General features: G+C 61.8%; 1 protein-coding gene across 7 annotated transcripts in view; it reads right to left on the bottom strand.

Moving 5' to 3' along the window:
* Window positions 1-16,296, bottom strand: part of SLMAP (sarcolemma associated protein) — a 36,902-nt gene that overhangs the window by 4,491 nt on the left and 16,115 nt on the right. For 3 of the 7 annotated variants that reach the window (XM_078614399.1, XM_078614400.1, XM_078614404.1), the window contains 23 exons: window positions 15,074-15,104; window positions 13,944-14,006; window positions 13,169-13,264; window positions 12,644-12,715; window positions 12,140-12,280; window positions 11,817-11,954; window positions 11,286-11,454; window positions 10,658-10,714; window positions 10,278-10,328; window positions 10,079-10,144; window positions 9,456-9,518; window positions 8,500-8,559; window positions 7,413-7,490; window positions 6,860-6,922; window positions 6,006-6,068; window positions 5,448-5,498; window positions 4,105-4,209; window positions 3,592-3,666; window positions 2,885-3,054; window positions 2,122-2,272; window positions 1,724-1,823; window positions 1,125-1,224; window positions 663-797 (listed from right to left, as the gene is read on the bottom strand). In XM_078614399.1, the coding sequence (XP_078470525.1) occupies window positions 663-797; window positions 1,125-1,224; window positions 1,724-1,823; window positions 2,122-2,272; window positions 2,885-3,054; window positions 3,592-3,666; window positions 4,105-4,209; window positions 5,448-5,498; window positions 6,006-6,068; window positions 6,860-6,922; window positions 7,413-7,490; window positions 8,500-8,559; window positions 9,456-9,518; window positions 10,079-10,144; window positions 10,278-10,328; window positions 10,658-10,714; window positions 11,286-11,454; window positions 11,817-11,954; window positions 12,140-12,280; window positions 12,644-12,715; window positions 13,169-13,264; window positions 13,944-14,006; window positions 15,074-15,104 (2,098 nt within the window). The remainder of the gene's footprint in view (window positions 1-662; window positions 798-1,124; window positions 1,225-1,723; window positions 1,824-2,121; window positions 2,273-2,884; window positions 3,055-3,591; window positions 3,667-4,104; window positions 4,210-5,447; window positions 5,499-6,005; window positions 6,069-6,859; window positions 6,923-7,412; window positions 7,491-8,499; window positions 8,560-9,455; window positions 9,519-10,078; window positions 10,145-10,277; window positions 10,329-10,657; window positions 10,715-11,285; window positions 11,455-11,816; window positions 11,955-12,139; window positions 12,281-12,643; window positions 12,716-13,168; window positions 13,265-13,943; window positions 14,007-15,073; window positions 15,105-16,296) is intronic. The other 4 variants (XM_078614401.1, XM_078614402.1, XM_078614403.1 and 1 more) reach the window with 4 other exon arrangements.

Below are 16,296 nucleotides of genomic sequence, written 5' to 3'. Positions count from 1 at the left end.
GCAACAGGTCACTTGCGCACTCAGCGCCCACTCTTTGTCATCATCGGTCAAGGTGACAACTCAGCTCCTCGTTAACCACACTGCTGTCAACCCCTTGTCAGTGCTGCCCCTACCTTGTTACAGACCGATTAAGACCTTGTCGGTCACCCCGTGCTCCTTGTAAATCTCAACATTCATCAAGCCCCAGGGAGAAACACAAACAAATAGACAAAAACATGTTTTTACTCAATTTCCCTGTACGAGAATACGGGTAAACTGTATGGGTTGACAGATATGTAACCACAACACTCCCACACCCTAAACGTATGTACAAAGACAAAGATCCCCCACGTAGCCTTAAAACACTTTGGGGCAAGTGATGTTAGCGTGCACCTACGAAGGCCTGCGGGGCACACGAGAGGGTGGGTGGCAGGCAACACGCCCGGCTGCCTTTGTCTCCCCAGTGGCGATGTTTACACACCACACGAGGTACTCATTTGAGGCTGAGTCAACCTAGGGGAGGCCGAGGACCGGTTCAGATAATCGTCACCGGCTGTTGGCCGTGAGCGAGAATCGACCTCGGGTCACCGGGTTCGTAGCGGAGCGCGCTAACCGCTTCATTGTTGTGTTTTTGCTGCGCAGAATCAACTGCGATGTTGACAGATGCAACCGCCGTGCCTCACCTGTTGGGCTCGCTTGCGGGATTCATCCAGGGAGGTCTGGAAGTGCGAGATCTGGGTGCTGAGCTCTTCCTTCTGCTGCTGAGCCATTGCGAACTTGCGCTGCCAGCATTCGGCCTCCTCCCGTACCTCCTCCACCTGTGACACCGAGCGGTCGTGGGCGGGTGGGTGGGCGGGCGACGGAGCAGGTGAGCGAGCGAGTCGGTGGGTGACAAGGTGGGCGAGTGGTTGATTGGGTAAAGGAGTGAGAGAGAGATTGGGTGAGCGAGCGTGTGAGCGGGGAGTGGGCGAGTGGGTAGGTGATTGGGTGAGCGAGCGAGTGAGTGGGCGAGCGACTGCGTGAGCAAGCGAGTGAGCGGTCGTGTGATTGGCTACTTCTGGTGCTGTTGCTGAACACACGTGTTCAGGCGAGTATGAGTGTGCGTGCGCGTACAGGTGCACGCGTGCATTTGCGTGCGTGCGTACTTGGTCTAGCAGCGCTTGTGTGCGATCCTTGGCCTGGCCCAGCTCGGCCTCGAGTTCGCTCTGCAGCCGCTGCTGCTGCGCTGCCAGCTGAACCTCCAGGCTGCGCTCACGGACGCCAACGGAGAACCGCGAACAACCAAGCACACCGGTTAGCAACCGTGGGCCCTCGGCAGCGAACTCGGCAGACAGAACGGGCGACACGTCTCTGGCAGCGGCCCTTCCTCGCGGCACAGAGGCACGCGGGGTATTCGCGCCGCAGGGAAATGGCGCGAGCGGCCATCGCCGGGGCCGTGATGCTGTGCGCGATCCCAACCGAGCCAACCGCGGAGGCGTTTGTCGAATTTGGCAAAACATTCGGACGCGACGCCGGCGCGCGATGTCCAACTCGGCTGGATCCGTACCGGGCTGCCGCGAAGCTGACGGCGCCGTAGTATTCTACGGTTCATGCGCACCGCGGTATTAACCGGGAGCCCGAGGGGGATATGGAGGAGGGCAAGGACGAGGGGGAGGGTGACGAAGAGGGGGCAAGGGGGGCAAGCGGGGGGAGGGCGAGGGGGAGGTGGGGCGTTGACGAGGAGGGGGAGGGTGGCGCTGGCTACCTGCGCAGCGCCTCCTCCCGTTCGGCGAGAGATGCGCGGAGCTGGTGGCCGGACTCGAGCAAGGCCGCCCGGTGCTCCTCCTGGGCCCCGGCCAGATCGGCTGCACACAGACGCGGCACAGACGCGGCACAGACGCGGCACAGACGCGGCACAGACGCGGCACAGACGCGGCACAGACGCGGCACATGAGGCTTAGAGAGGCGCTCGCCTAACGGTCGCGCCCTCACGGCGAGGCACCGGCGACGCTGGTGCCACCGAGCCGCCCGTGCTACCCGGCGGCACGCGGCATTGTGATGGGGAGGTCGTGACAGGTGGCGTTATGGTGGCGGTGCTGCGGTGGTGGCACTGTGGTGGTGGCGTTGTGGCGTTGTGGTGATGGTGCTGCCAAGCGCTCGCACCCCTGAGCTGCGCCATCTCCTGCTGGTGCTGCTGCTGCAGGGCGAGCGAGCGCGCCTCCACCTGCTGGCGCAGCGCCGCCGTCTCGTTCCGGTGCCGCACGACCTCGGCCTGCAGCCTCTCCAGCTCCTCCCGTGCTCGCCTCAGATCCATCTGTTCGACATCAAACGCAAACAGACCCGCAGACTCGCACCAGAGACCCATAGACTCGCTTGGACTATCGCCGATCGCCTCGACAACGGATCGGGCTGCGCGATGCTGATCGCGCGATCGGCATCAACGTGGGGGAGAACTAAACCCAAGACGGACGCAACGAGATGGAGCCACGCCGACGGCCCTTCCACGGATACGTGGCTGCGGCGGTGGTGGTGGAACTCGTGATGTCGGTGGCAATGATGGCGGTGCTGTGGCGATACTCGTGGAGTTTGTAGTGGTAACGGTGGCCCTGATGGTGATCGCGGTCGTTGACGGTGGCTCTCGTAGCGGTGGCAATAGTGCCGGCGCTCACACCTGCAGGGTGAGTGCACCTGCAGGGTGAGTGCACCTGCAGGGTGAGTGTACCTGCAGGGTGAGTGCACCTGCAGGGTGAGTGCACCTGCAGGGTGAGTGCACCTGCAGGGTGAGTGTACCTGCAGGGTGAGTGTACCTGCAGGGTGAGCGTACCTGCAGGGTGAGCGTACCTGCAGGGTGAGTGCACCTGCAGGGTGAGTGTACCTGCAGGGTGAGTGCACCTGCAGGGTGAGTGTACCTGCAGGGTGAGCGTACCTCCAGGGCGGCCGTCTGGTCGTGCTGCCCGGCCTGTGCGGCCTCGACGCGACGCTGCAGGTCGGCGTTGTCGCTGTGCGCACGCGCGAGGCGCGACTGAGCCTCCTCCCGCTCGCTCTTCTGCTGCGTATGCAACCCCGACAGCTCCTCCTGCGCCTGCACCAGGAGCTCTGCATCACCGCACAAAGACAAAAATCCCCCCGTGTAGCATAAACAGACTGTTGGGGCAAGGTGCTGTTAACGAGCATCTGCGAAGGTCGGCACGGCGCACGAGGGGGTGGGTGGCCAGCACCACGCCTGGCCGCCTTTAGCTCCCCAGTGCTCACGTTTACACACTGCACCAGGTACTCATTTAAGGCTGAGTTGACCTAGGGAGAGGCCCGGGACCAGTTCTGATATTTGTTACCGATGTTGGCCGTGAGTGGGAATCGAACTCGAGTCGCCTGGTTCTCAGTGCAGTGCAGCAATAACCACTACGCCACACACACGGACATACAAAGAGACGTGCAGACACCAAGAAGAAACAGACACAGAGATAGATATACATGCATACACACACGCGCAAACACAACAACATTCGCCATTAAGTGGCGGTGCTGTTGCCACGCTGCTTGTGCCAGGATAGGTGAACTTTGAGGCCACGTGAAGTGTCGAAGGATCGCTGGCAGGTTACGGTGACGCAAGTCACACAGGCAGCTGGGACTCACCCTGCAACCTTTGAATCTGCTTGAGGTACCCCTCCACCTTGGCCTTGCTCTCAAGCTGGTCCTTCTCCACGGTGGCTGTGGAACGACGAAGACAGAGCACGTTCACCGTTTGTCACCACCGCCACCACCATCGTCGTCACCGTCACCGCCACCGCCGCCACAGCCGTCACCACCGTCACCACCGTCGTCGCCACCGTCACCGCCACCGTCACCACCACCGTAACCACCACCGCCGCCAGCTTTTTAACCACGACGACGCCGCTCCGTCTCCGCCGTGACGGCACAGCGGTAGAGCGAGCAGCGCACCGTTGGCAGTCGACTCATCACCCCTACGGGGTAGATAAAATCACCAACCAACTGTGTGGAAAAGTCAACAGTGGTTGTCCTACGGATAGACCCGCCCCTCCCCCCGCCATAGCAATGAGGAATTTCCATCGCTGGCCCGTGGCTGCAAACAGAGGACGACAGGCAATCAGCCAAAAATCCGCCACGGCCGCGAGGTGCGATCGGTACCCAGCGTCTGCCGCATCTGCTCCTTGCCGGACTGCGCCGCGTCACGCGCCCGGCTCAGCTCCTCCTGAAGCCGCTCCATCTCCCCGAGGGCGGTCCCCGGCTCCCCTGTGGCGACAAGACGTGGCACTTGGTCAGCGCGCCGTAGCTTTCCTCCCGTCCCTTCAGATTGTTCTACGGGCGAGGTTAAACTTACCCCTCCCGAATGGAATCGGAGATGCGGGGAAGAAGCCGAAGGTGTGGGAAAAGAAATCGGAGATGCGAGAGAAGGAATCGGAGATGCGAGAGAAGGAATCGGAATGGACACGCAGGCCGCTCCCCACCCACATCCCAGAGAATCAATGAATACGTGCTTTTAATTGTGTGCACACGTAAGAGATAAAACAGTAATGATGCTCGTAGCCCTTTGTGCTGTGCGCACGGCATCCTTGGGAGCTCCCTGTACGCGGGGGCAGGACTCTGAGATACGGGGGAAGGAATCGGAGGGGCGCAGGAAGAAGTCGGAGATGTGGGGGAAGGAATCGAGGTGCAGGGGATGAATCGGAGGTGCGGGGGAAGGAGTTTTCGCATGGAGGCGCGGGGAAGCGGCGGAGCGTCCAGAACCGGCGCTACCAACAATGGGCCAAGCTCTGTGCTCTCGTAGTGGGAAATCTCGCCACCTCCATAAGAAGTTTTTTTTGGGGTTAGATCGCGTAAATATATAAATGTGTCGTTAAAACCCACCACAGCCAACTAGTAAGGGTTGTCACGTAAACAGAACGTGTTGAATTGACATGTTCTGTGTTTTTTACACGATCTAACCCCCAAAAAACCCCTCTTATGGATGACATTGGTCGCGAAAGCCTACGTGTTCAACTGGCCAACTCCATTAACGACGGACCATAAACGAGGGAGGAAACCGGAGTGCCTGGAGAACACCCACGCATGGAAGGGGGGGGGGGGAGCTAACGCTCAATCCCTGCACAGATGGAAATTAACCCACTGGCTGCACTGCCATGGTGCGCCCTGGCAAGCCAGGAGATGACAGCAATGGCCACGTGGAGGGAGGGAGCTTTCCGAGCGGCCGAGCGATCCACCAACCCTCGCCGCTGCTGCCTCCAGCGCTGGGTCCAGCGCTGGGTCACGGTCCACGTGCAGCACCGCGACTCGCGCCCCGCTCAACCGGGGACCGCATCGTACAACAACCGTACCGTGCGGAGCAATAACCGCGTGGCAACAATGTGGCAACCGCGTCGTGCCGCATGGTAACCGTGGGGTCCCACATGGTAAGCGCGTGGCAACGACGCGGTGCCGCGTGGTAACCGTGTAGTGCCGTGTAGTGCCGCGTGGACTGCCGGGGACGTTACCGGCTATCGGCGCGAGTCTGTCCCGAGGGTCCGTGTCTTCGCGTGAGGAACCTGGAGCAGCAGCAGCAGCGGGGTTGGAGACAGAGAGGGAGTCGGTTCTTTCCCTCCCATCGCGCTGCCAAGTGGAGCATGTTGCCCGAAACGTCGCCGATTGTACACGTTTCCTTAAGGCCACAGAGCCTTAAGGAAACGTGGACAGGGAGCTCCCACGGATGCCGTGCGCACAGCACAAAGGGCTCTGAGCATCGTTACTGTGTTATCTCTTACGTGCGCACACAATTAAAAACACGTCTTCATTGATTCTCTGGGACGTGGGCAAGGCTGTCGGAGCGGCCTGCGTGCCCATCCCGAGCGGGGCTCCACCCGGCGGGGGGACGGCGCCAAGAGCTGCACGAGGACACCCCCCCCCCGCGCCCCACCGAATACCGGCGGCGAGTTCGGTGGCGGCGGTCACGTGCAGTGGGAGCGGGGTGGGAGGGGGGGGGGGGGCGGGGGGAAGGAACGGGGTCCCGGCCGGCGCTTGGGGCGGCCGCTCGGGACGGCGCAGGCGCAACTCACTTGAGCAGCTGGACACGGCGTCCTCCTCGCAGGCGGCGGCCGCCTCGCGCTCCTCCAGCCGCCCTGCCGAGCGGCAACGGCGACGTTTAACACCGCTCGACACCGCTCGACACCGCTCGACACCGCTCGACACCGCTCGACACCGCTCGACACCGCTCGACACCGCTCGACACCGCTCGACACCGCTCGACACCGCTCGACACCGCTCGACACCGCTCGACACCGCTCGACACCGCTCGACGCCGCTCGACGCCGCTCGACGCCGCTCAACGCCGCTCAACGCCGCTCAGCGCCGCTCAGCGCCGCTCAACGCCGCTCGTACGCACGGAAAGATCCTCCCCCCGGCACAGGCCGCGCACGCCGGCGGTGCCGTTAGCGCGAGCGGCGCCACCCAAATCTGCCACGCCACGGGGCTGTCCGGCCGACGCCACGCCCGGCCACCTTTGTCTCCCCAGTGCTGGTGTTTGCACACCGCCAGAGCCGCAGAGGCAAATCCTTTTGAGCTCTGGGTTTTTTGATCGGATCTCTCGAGGGAGAGTCCCCGAGAGCGACGCAACTCGCTGGCTGGGCTCACGCCGGGTCATTTATATGTTGCGTTAAATCGTGACCCCCGCTGCAGGCTGATAAACAGAGAGACAGACGGACTTGACAGATGACGGATAGATGGATAGACCGACAGATGGACAGACACAGTCAGACAGATGGACACAGACGGAAGGACACAAACAGATGGATGGATATAGAGGGACAGTTGGCTGATAGATAGATGGATAGACAAACAGACGGACGGAGCGACAGACAGAGCTAAGCACGAACGCCGTCACCTTCGTTGTGAGACGCGACCAAGGCCTCACCTTTGAGGCTCTGGATCTCCGAGTTGGCTTGGCACAGCTGCTGTCTCGTGTGGCCGAGCTCCTCTGCGGTTAAGAAAACACAAAGCAATCAACGCCACGTTGGACACGGGGTGGGCGGAGCACACAAAGATCATCGATCGCACTGCGACTGTTTCGACGAGGCGGTGCTTTGCTAACGAGGCGGGACAGCAAAGGGGAGGTTGGCCTCTTCGCGTGTGCGCGCTCATTCTAAATGTGGAGGCGGAAACCGGAGGACCCGGAGAAAAAATCCACGCGACCTACAAATATACAGCTGGCGTCAGGCTCGGGATCGAACCCACGACCTCCTGTATACCAGGCGAGGGAGTTAACATCGCCTAGCCACCGTGATGATGATGAGAGACACGCAATCTCCAAATATACAGGTGGCGTCAGGCTCGGGATCGAACCCACGACCTCCTGTATACCAGGCGAGGGAGTTAACATCTCGCCACCCTACGTCACTCCACTGCTGGATGAGGGCCTCCCCACACATCGCCACACCAGTCAGCGCGGGCTGGCGGATGAGGCTCACCTCGCAGGGTCTCCACGGCTCCCGATTGGTCATTGGAGTGTGGCTCAGCTCCTGGGGGGCCCGGCTCTGAGCAGACTCCTGTGACGCAGCCACGCACGGCTCATCAGGGTGGGGTGGGGGGGGGGGCAGGGTGCTACCAGGCAATGCGCCATTGACAGAGCTGGCTCACCTGAGATTAGATCTGCACTACCGGTAGGCCTGGCTCATCTGAGCTAAGAGCAGCGCTACCAGTGGGCCTGGCTCACCTGGGCTAAGGGCTGTGCTACTAGTAGGCCTGGCTCACCTGGGCTACCAGTAGGCCTGACTCACCTGGGCTACCAGTAGGCCTGACTCACCTGGGCTACCAGTAGGCCTGACTCACCTGGGCTACCAGTAGGCCTGGCTCACCTGGGCTACCAGTAGGCCTGGCTCACCTGGGCTACCAGTAGGCCTGGCTCACCTGGGCTACCAGTAGGCCTGACTCACCTGGGCTACCAGTAGGCCTGGCTCACCTGGGCTACCAGTAGGCCTGACTCACCTGGGCTACCAGTAGGCCTGGCTCACCTGGGGCCCAGCCAATCCCCCGAGTGGCCTCCCAGAGATAATCAGCGCTCAGGAGTTAACGATGTTGCTTCGTTTGGGTTTGTTCACGGCAGTCTGTTTTTGGAGTGGGTTTTATTTCCAGACATGTAGACGTCGGTGCAGATTACTGGAGTGACATTCGTTTAATCGTTCTATTTTATTATCATCATCAACCGTGATCTATCCGCCGCTGGATGAAGGCCCCCCCCTCCCCCCCAACAAGCTGTTGACATCTCACGGAATTTCAGTGCCAGCGATCCACCTCGCACCTGTGCGAGAGCCGATCCCATCGCTCCACCTCCACGGTGGACGATCCCATCGGGCGCGTCCCACCCTGCCTCGGTCGTGTATCCCCAATCCCTTCCCTCAGCTTCACCTCACCCCAGCCTTCCCCCTCGCCTTGTCCCCCCCCCCCTCCCCCAACACAAGTAACGTTGCGGCCATTCAAGCTCCCAATGGGCGAATGCCGATTTGGTGGCAGCGGTGTCTTTGCGGCGCGACAGCGACGCCCAGCGGTAGCTCTCACCGTCCTGGGTGGATGGGACCAGCTTCCTCTGTGCGGCCTCCACCAGGGCCCTCAGCTTGGCTGGGCGGGCACAGGCGGCGGTGCACACAGACGCACGCACGCAGACACACGCACGCAGACACACGCACGCAAACACACGCACCCAGACACACCCACGCAGACACACGCACACAAAGATAAAGATCCCCGTGTGTTGCCTTGACAGACTGTTGGAGCGAATGCTGTTAGCGAGCACCTATAAAGGCCGGCACGGACACGCGCATGCACGTACGCACACAGAAATGCACGTACAAACAAAGACACACACGCACACACACGCATCCCTGAAGCAGGCAGAACACGGATCAGTTTCAACTTCTCTCCGTGTCTCCTCAACAGCAGTGGATTGACCGTGGCTGATGATGACCATGCAGCAACTGGTGACTACCGGTCTTCCTCGGCGCACTGCGGCCTCTTAACACCGCTGCTGAACGACCTCCGTCCTCACACGCGGGGATTCCGTCTCGACGCACGACGAGCCGTGGGTGGGAGTTGCGTAGCCAGCGTCACGGCACTCACAGTCGTCATTGACGTCCACTCACAATCGTCGTCGTCATCACCGTCGTCCACTCACAGTCGTCGTCGTTACCGCCGTGCCAACGCGCTCTTACAGCCACTTCCTCGGCAAGCGTTTTCCCTGACCGATTTCGCGAATCGAGGCTCACGCCGACCGGCGCCACTCGGGTAGCTCACGCGCCGGGTAGCCCACATGCGGCGGCGGTCATTAAAGCTCGCTTCAAAAACTCAAACTCTTCAAAGTTACCTCTCCCACAGTGGGGGGCGAGGGGAGGGAGGATGGGTGGGGGGTGGGTCCACGTGGGGGCACGCGGGGTTCGCAAAGCGGACGACGGGAGGAGTGGGGCGGGCGCGAGGTCACGGAGAGGCGCGGTGCCGGCGGTCACGGCGCACACACGAACCTTGCAGGTCGTTCATCTCCGCCTCCATCGAAGGGTTCGAGTCGTTGGAGATTCCCAGCTTCACTGCAACGGGCACAGAGCGAACACGGCGTCACCCCGCGAGCCTCGGGTAATACGGGCAACTCGCGCAACTCGGGCAACTCGGGCAACTCGGGCAACTCGCGTGCCCCGATGACGAGCGGCCAGCGACAAACAGTTCACAGTAACCGTGGCAGCAGCGACACGAGAGCGACGAGGAGGCGACTGACCGCCGGTGAGCGGGTGACCGGAGTGAACCGGTGAGTGCCGCACCATGTAACGGACCGGACTGCTTTTCGCCGAATGCCGGGCACGGTGAAGGGCGCATTTAGGGGGGAGGCCGCTTTTAGGGGCATTGTTTGGGAGCCAAAGTCAAAGTGCCCCACTGCTCGAATGAGCACTGGCACATTGGGTGCTCCGTTTCCCGTTTGCAGCGCTGCGGATTGAGCGGAGGAAATTCCACATTTCTATGGAGGGGGGGGGGGAACCAATTTGGCGCATTCGTGGCGATTAGGCGGTTAGACAATGGGGGGGGTTGCGCTACGGAGAGTCGGGCCGGTGGAGCGCGAGGGTGTGAAGCCCGGAGTGCGGTGACGGGCGCTTACTCTGATGCTGTACGATCTGCTGCACCAGCTCCGTGCAGGAGTCCACGCCGGGTGGTGCTACGTGCGCTACACACGCGCACACACAACACATGCACAAAGTGCTGTTAGCGCACGCACACGCGGGCACACAGACGCGCACACGTGGGATAGTGGGGTACGGGTGAGCCCCGGGTGCGGGTGAGCGCGGGGTGCCGCTCACCTTCGTCGATGCTGCCGTTGATTTTGGAGGAGAGGTCGTCCACCCGGTCGTCTACGAGGCAAGGGGGGAGGGGAGGGGGGCAGACAATCGGCCTCCGCACCTCTGAAGTAGGTAGCTGCCTATGTGTCGTGGGAAGCGTCAAGGGTTGGTGTGGCAGCTGCCGCGTGAAGTTGAATTGGCAGCTGCCTATTTGAAGTGGGAAGTGGCAAGGTTTTATTGCTGCTCTCCGGCGTTGGCCCTTCGTCACCAAGTGTGTGTGGTGCATGGCGAGGGTGATGCAGGTGTCACCTCGCCCCGCACATAGGGCGGGCCGCCTCAAGCTGTTTGTAACACGCGTGTGCGTGCGTGCGACACGCGTGGCGGTGAGTGTCGCTACTCACCGAGCGAGGCGCTCTCCTCCTTCAGGCTGCTCTTCTCCTGGATCTGCTCCAGTCGCGCTGAAACCAAACAGAGCTGCGAGTCAAGGGCGATGCAGCCCCTAGAACACTATATCCCGGACCCTATATCCCTTGCCCTATATCCCTTGCCCTATATCCTGGACCCCATGTCCCCTCGCCCTATAACAAGAAATCCCGAACCATAACCATAACCCCAACCAGCGCACCAGTCACTCCGTCGCCAGGTGGCCATTCCAATACCCTACACCTATAACCCAAGCCAAAGTCACTAAAAAAAAATTTAAGTGAATAAAAAGAATAAAAATAAAATAATAAAAACAAAAAAACACTAATAGACTGTAATGTATAAACTGCCAGTACATTCACTCCGATTAACAACCAGGCTACAGTCTACATTAGTGTTTTTATTATTATTATTATTATTATTATTTTTATTCACTTATTTTTTTCTATCTCCGTGACTTTACCGAAAGAACCAAAGAATATGAATTTCTGCAGTCACGAAAGTTAAGTAAAAATGTAACCAAATCACTGACAAAAAGCCTTCCCCCACCGTCTCTACCCCCACCCCCACCCCTAGTTCACCGTGTGGCGTAGGCGGTGGCGTTACCCTTGACGGAGGCGAGCTGCTGGCGCGTGAAGTCGTTGTCGGCGGTGAGGGCCTCGACGCGGGCCTGCAGGGCGCTCTCCTTCTGCTCCAGCTCCTCCAGCTGGGCCTGCAGCTCGCGCCGCTCCTCGCCGCCCCGCGCCACCGCCTCCTCCTGCCGCTCCTCCGACACCTGAGGTGGGGTGGGGGGGCGGCGTCGTCGTCGTCGTCACGACGAGGTTCGCGGCGCGGAGAAACCGTTCGTCGCACGCAATGGATTGCACCTCCGCCTCTCCCCGCCATGGGTGGACGTCACGGTGTTCCGACCGCACCGGCCGTTGGTGGGAACTGCCGGGATGTAGAGCGCCTCTCGGCACCCTGTCGGCTGCCAGCGTCCGGGATCGCGGCTCAACTCGCGCATTCGCCCGCGCCTAACCGTCTCTCCCTCCCAGTCGCGGCGACGGCGCCAGCGGGAACGGGGGCACCGGGCGCCGCGCCGCGAGAGGCCGCCGCGGCGCCGCCTTGCGCGCGCGCGTGTGCCGAGAAGCCACGTACCCGGAGTTTTTCCGTGAGCTCCTTGACGCTCTCCTGGGCGTCCGTGTGGCACCGGGCGATGTCGAGCACCTCCTCCTGGGACTTCTCGAACATCTCCTTGAGGTGCGAGCACTCGTCCTCCGTGTTGCTCAGCGCCCTCTGCGCGCGCAGGCGACCGCGGGGACAGAAAGGGGCGCACGCTCAGCGGGGCCTTCGGGGGGGGGGGGGGGGACCGCGATCGCTCCGTCTCTCTCGCGGACTCAGACCGTCGCTCCGTCACGTCGCCGGCGGCTCGGCGTGTCGAGCCCGCGCACGGCGACCGTGCTCGAAGCCGGGCCCCCCACCTCGACGTCGGAGAGCTTGCGCACCACCTCCAGCTTCTCCTGCAGCACGCGGCGCAGCGACTCCTTCGCCGTCGTCTCGTAGCTCAGCTTGTCCTCCAGCAGCGACGTCAGCTCCTTGCGCAGGGACTCCTCCGTCTGGTTCTGCGGTCGTCGCGGGGACGGCCAGAGGGGCGCAGGGGTCGGGGCGAGGGGGGGATGGCAACGTCAGCATGGTCGGCAAGCTCGCACGGGGTCACCCTTACTTTACCGTGCTACCCGAGTAACTCTCGCCATCATCACCATCGCCAACCCTTGGGTCTCCGCCGCTCCCCTTCCCAGTGCCACCGACACGCGTGGCGGCGAGTGCCGCTGCTCACCGAGTGCGGCGGCGAGCGACGCACTCGCCAAACCGATTCCCGCTATTGTCTGGCGGCGCTCGCTCCACCCTCTCACTTTCCCACCGCTGCCGTGCCGCCACCACGGAGCGGGGAGGAGGGGGGGGCGTGCGAGTGCAGGAGGAGGTACCTTGGCGTGCGCTTGCAGCTGACTCTCCAGGACCTCCAACCTAGACAGCAGCCGATCCTCGTCCATCAGCGCCTGCCGAGCGGTAACAGGGACGACGCGCGGGGGTCATCGTCTCCGCACCTCCCACCCCACGGTCATCCCCACAGTGTCCGCGTGTACACGCCTGTGGGCCCCAGCGTGCCCGTGTGTTTCCACGTGCTCGTGCATTTGGGAACCCGCGTTCGTGCGCGTGTGTGTGCCTGCGCGTGTGCCTTCGACAGTTCACGTGGCCTCGCAGTGCACCTCGGCTGGCACAAGTGCCGTAGTAGTAGTGAGTGGCGGTTGTTGTTGATGTGCGTGTGTGCACCTGTGCACGTGCGTGCTCCCGCGTTCCCGTATGTGCGGTCTTGTGTGATGCTGTGTGTGCGTAGATCTCTGCGGTCCAGTGCGTATCAATGCCCTGTGTCTGTGTGTACATGTGCGTGTTCCCGTGCGTGTTCCCGTGCGTGTCCACATGTCCACGTGTCCGTGTGTGTGTCAGCTGACCTGCCAGCTGCTCTCGGATGCCTCCTGGGTGCTGGCCAGGATGCGCTGCAGCGTCGCCAGCTTCTGCTCCAGCATCTGCTCCCTGTGGAGGGCCTCCTGCACCAACACAACCACCACCAATCACCACCACCAAACACCACAACCACCACAACCAGCACCATCATCACCACCACTGCCAGAGTGCTGCAATGGGCAGCAGCACTCTTGCCTTGCAATCCAGAGGTCGCCGGGTCCATCTCCCAGCGTGGGAGATGAAGCGATGGGGCAAAATATATAAACCCCCCCCACCCCCCAACCACCTGTCCCATCCAGCTGTGTAAACGGCTTCACCAGAGTTATTTTATCAGCAGGTCGCCTGCGGAGTAGCCCAATGCATCTTCCGCGGGGCGTTCCAGAGCTCGCTCGCGTGGAGGCGGCCCCCCTCCCCCCCGCAGTAGCGCGAGCAAGCAGCCGCCGCTACCCTTACCATCACGAGCGTTACGACATCGTCGCCATCTTCATCTTACATCCCCTTTGTAAAGTCCGCAGCTGGATGAAGGCCACCGCAAGCCTTGCAGGTCATTGCGGTTGATCGACCGTGCCTCACCGCGATAGTCAGCGCGGTGAGGCGGAGGGTGGCCCCCGGACCGATTCGGTCACCGCTCGCCGTCGAACCCGGGATATCTGGTTTGCGGTGCGGCGTGCTAACCGCTGCACCACCGTTCCCTCGCGTTACGGCGCACGCACACGCGCACACGCGCAGACGCACGGCGGAGGTGGCGGCGGCGTCCCTTACCTTGAGGCACTGCGAAATCTGGTAGAGCTCCTGGGAGTAGGCATTGGCTTGCGACGCAGAGACCTGGAGAGGCACGGCAACGACAGTGAGAATCGTTCCGAGTAGGCCAAACATCCTGATGTAGGCCAACAGAGCTTGGGCAAAGCGTTGGCAGCACCGGATCTGGCTGCCTTCCCGCTTCGTCTGCGATTTCCCTCGAGCCTCCGCGTCAAATGCTGCGCACCGTAACAAAAATCGCACAGCTCGCTCTCGCGTGCGTCGTGCGCAACACCAGGTACACGCAGGACACGTGGGCCCACCATCGGTGGCCCCTGGGCTGCTCAGTCTTCGGTTGCAGCTGTTGTTGGGCCCTGGTAACGAGGCACCCCTCCCGGGCTGTGCCGCAGGGTTGCCCCCCCCCCCTCTCCCCCTCTCAATCTCTCACACCGACGTTGCCCTCTGCCCTCCACCGCCTCTTCCAAAATCGATTGCACTGGAGACGCGGGGCGGAGCGGCTTGCAGCCGCGCGCCGCCCGCTCCGTGCCCGGCTCCCGGCGCCGCTTGGCACGAACCCAAGGCCCCAGCGACGGCGCCGCCGCCGCCGCCGCTCGCGACGTGGCAAGAGCTCCGCCGCCTGCGCCGCAGCGCAGCAGCCGGTCCAACGTAACCGCAAAGCCACCGGCCTAGCCGGAAATGCCCCTCTCGAGCCTCAAAGACTCCGCTTTCAGGAGGGTGTTGCTACTGTTGCTGCTGTTGCGTCGGCACGATTGATCAATTCCATTTAAAATGGCGTTTCGTTTTCTTGTGCGTGTAAACCGGACGGGCCGGAGATACCCCACCAAACACAGCGGGGGATAACACTCAAACCCTGCACAGACGGATTCACAAACCGACCTATTCTACGCTGCCACCTTCCGAGACCCATCCCACAGCCAGGCACGTGTGGGGGTTATCTCTACGCGATCACCACAGCCGGCCCCGGCACGGGCGCGGTCACCTCGGTGTCACCCGCGCTCCCCGCGGGAGCATCAGGTGACGTGAGGCAGCCAACGTGAGGGCGGCCCAGCGGCCTCCACTTCCTGCCGGCAGCCGGCCGCGGAAACGCGAGCAAAACAAATTAACGCAACGCGCGCGGCCTTGGGAGCGCTCACCTTTTCCAGCGTCATCGCGGAGACCGATACCCTGCACAGAGAGACACACGGGGGGGGGGTTGGTGGGCGGGGGGGGGGGGTCGAGACGGGGGGACACGCAGATAGAGAGACAACGCTGCGTCAAGTCCCGCTGCGACGCCGGCACGGCCGTGGCGTTTACAGTTTTCACCGAGCCTCCGCGCCCCCTTCCCCTGGGCGACGCGCGATCTTCCAACTGCGCGCGGGCCAAATCTCGATCTTCGGGTTTGCTCGGTTCCCGCGAGCGAGCCGCGTCAGCGCCGCGGAATGCGCGCCGCTTGTTTACGCGCGCGGCAATTTTGCCGACGGGAGGTCAAGGTGCGCGGTGGGCGGGCGAGGCAGCCCGATCCGGAGGCCAGGCCGGGCGGCTCCCTGTGGCACCCGCCGCCGCGATCGGCTGGGCTGCCAAGCTGCGGAACTCGAGGTGAGCTCGAGGGCTACGCGGTGAGCGGGGGGCGGGGGACCGGAGGCAACCCCAAGCCAACAGAGCAGAGCCCCGCAACTCGCAACCAATCTGTTCTTTACCACAACCCACGTAATTGGGTGCTATAGATTTCCACGTGTTAAGCCACTAGGTTGAGCTATCCCTTGTGATGGCCAGGCCGCTTCTGAGAAAGAAGCTAATATAGCTCAGTGGGCTTTACCTGATAAGATAAAAATAGTCGAGTTTCTTTTGTATTTTTGTGATTTGTTTACCTTTCTTATACATTGCACACTCCTATCCGTGCTTTTTGTATTGTATGTTATGACCTGCCCCCCCACCCCAACTGTAAACTCATCGAATTCCTCCAAGATAAATAAATCAATATTCTGCTCCTGATCTGGCAATTCACCAGCACCGCTTCAGGTGAGCCTCACTCTTCTGCCGATGAGACACTGAATCTCAAAACCCATCTCACAGTTTTGCTTCCGGTGAAACCGGTGAAGATCCACTCCCAGAATGCCACGTAGTCGCCGATGGGAAGTACGCTTTTGTTTAAACGTTTTGTGTGGGTAGACGACTCCGGGACGACGGGGGACGTTGTTTACGTCGGGGTTATTATTGGCATCTGGAGCCAGGGGGCGTTCTGGGGCTCTGTGATGTCACACGCGGGGGGCGGCTCTTGTAGGGGCGGGCGATCTTGTTAAAGGGCTCGGATATTGCTTCACGGGCCAAGCAGCCGGCCTTATTCACGGCGTTGGGCGGGCGCACGCGTGGAGCGGTG

This window comes from Lampetra planeri, chromosome 44, assembly GCF_965212315.1.
Source record: "Lampetra planeri chromosome 44, kcLamPlan1.2.h2, whole genome shotgun sequence".
Taxonomy (NCBI): domain Eukaryota; kingdom Metazoa; phylum Chordata; class Hyperoartia; order Petromyzontiformes; family Petromyzontidae; genus Lampetra; species Lampetra planeri.
Note: the sequence above shows the minus strand (reverse complement) of the source record. Positions and strands in the feature narration are given on the sequence as shown.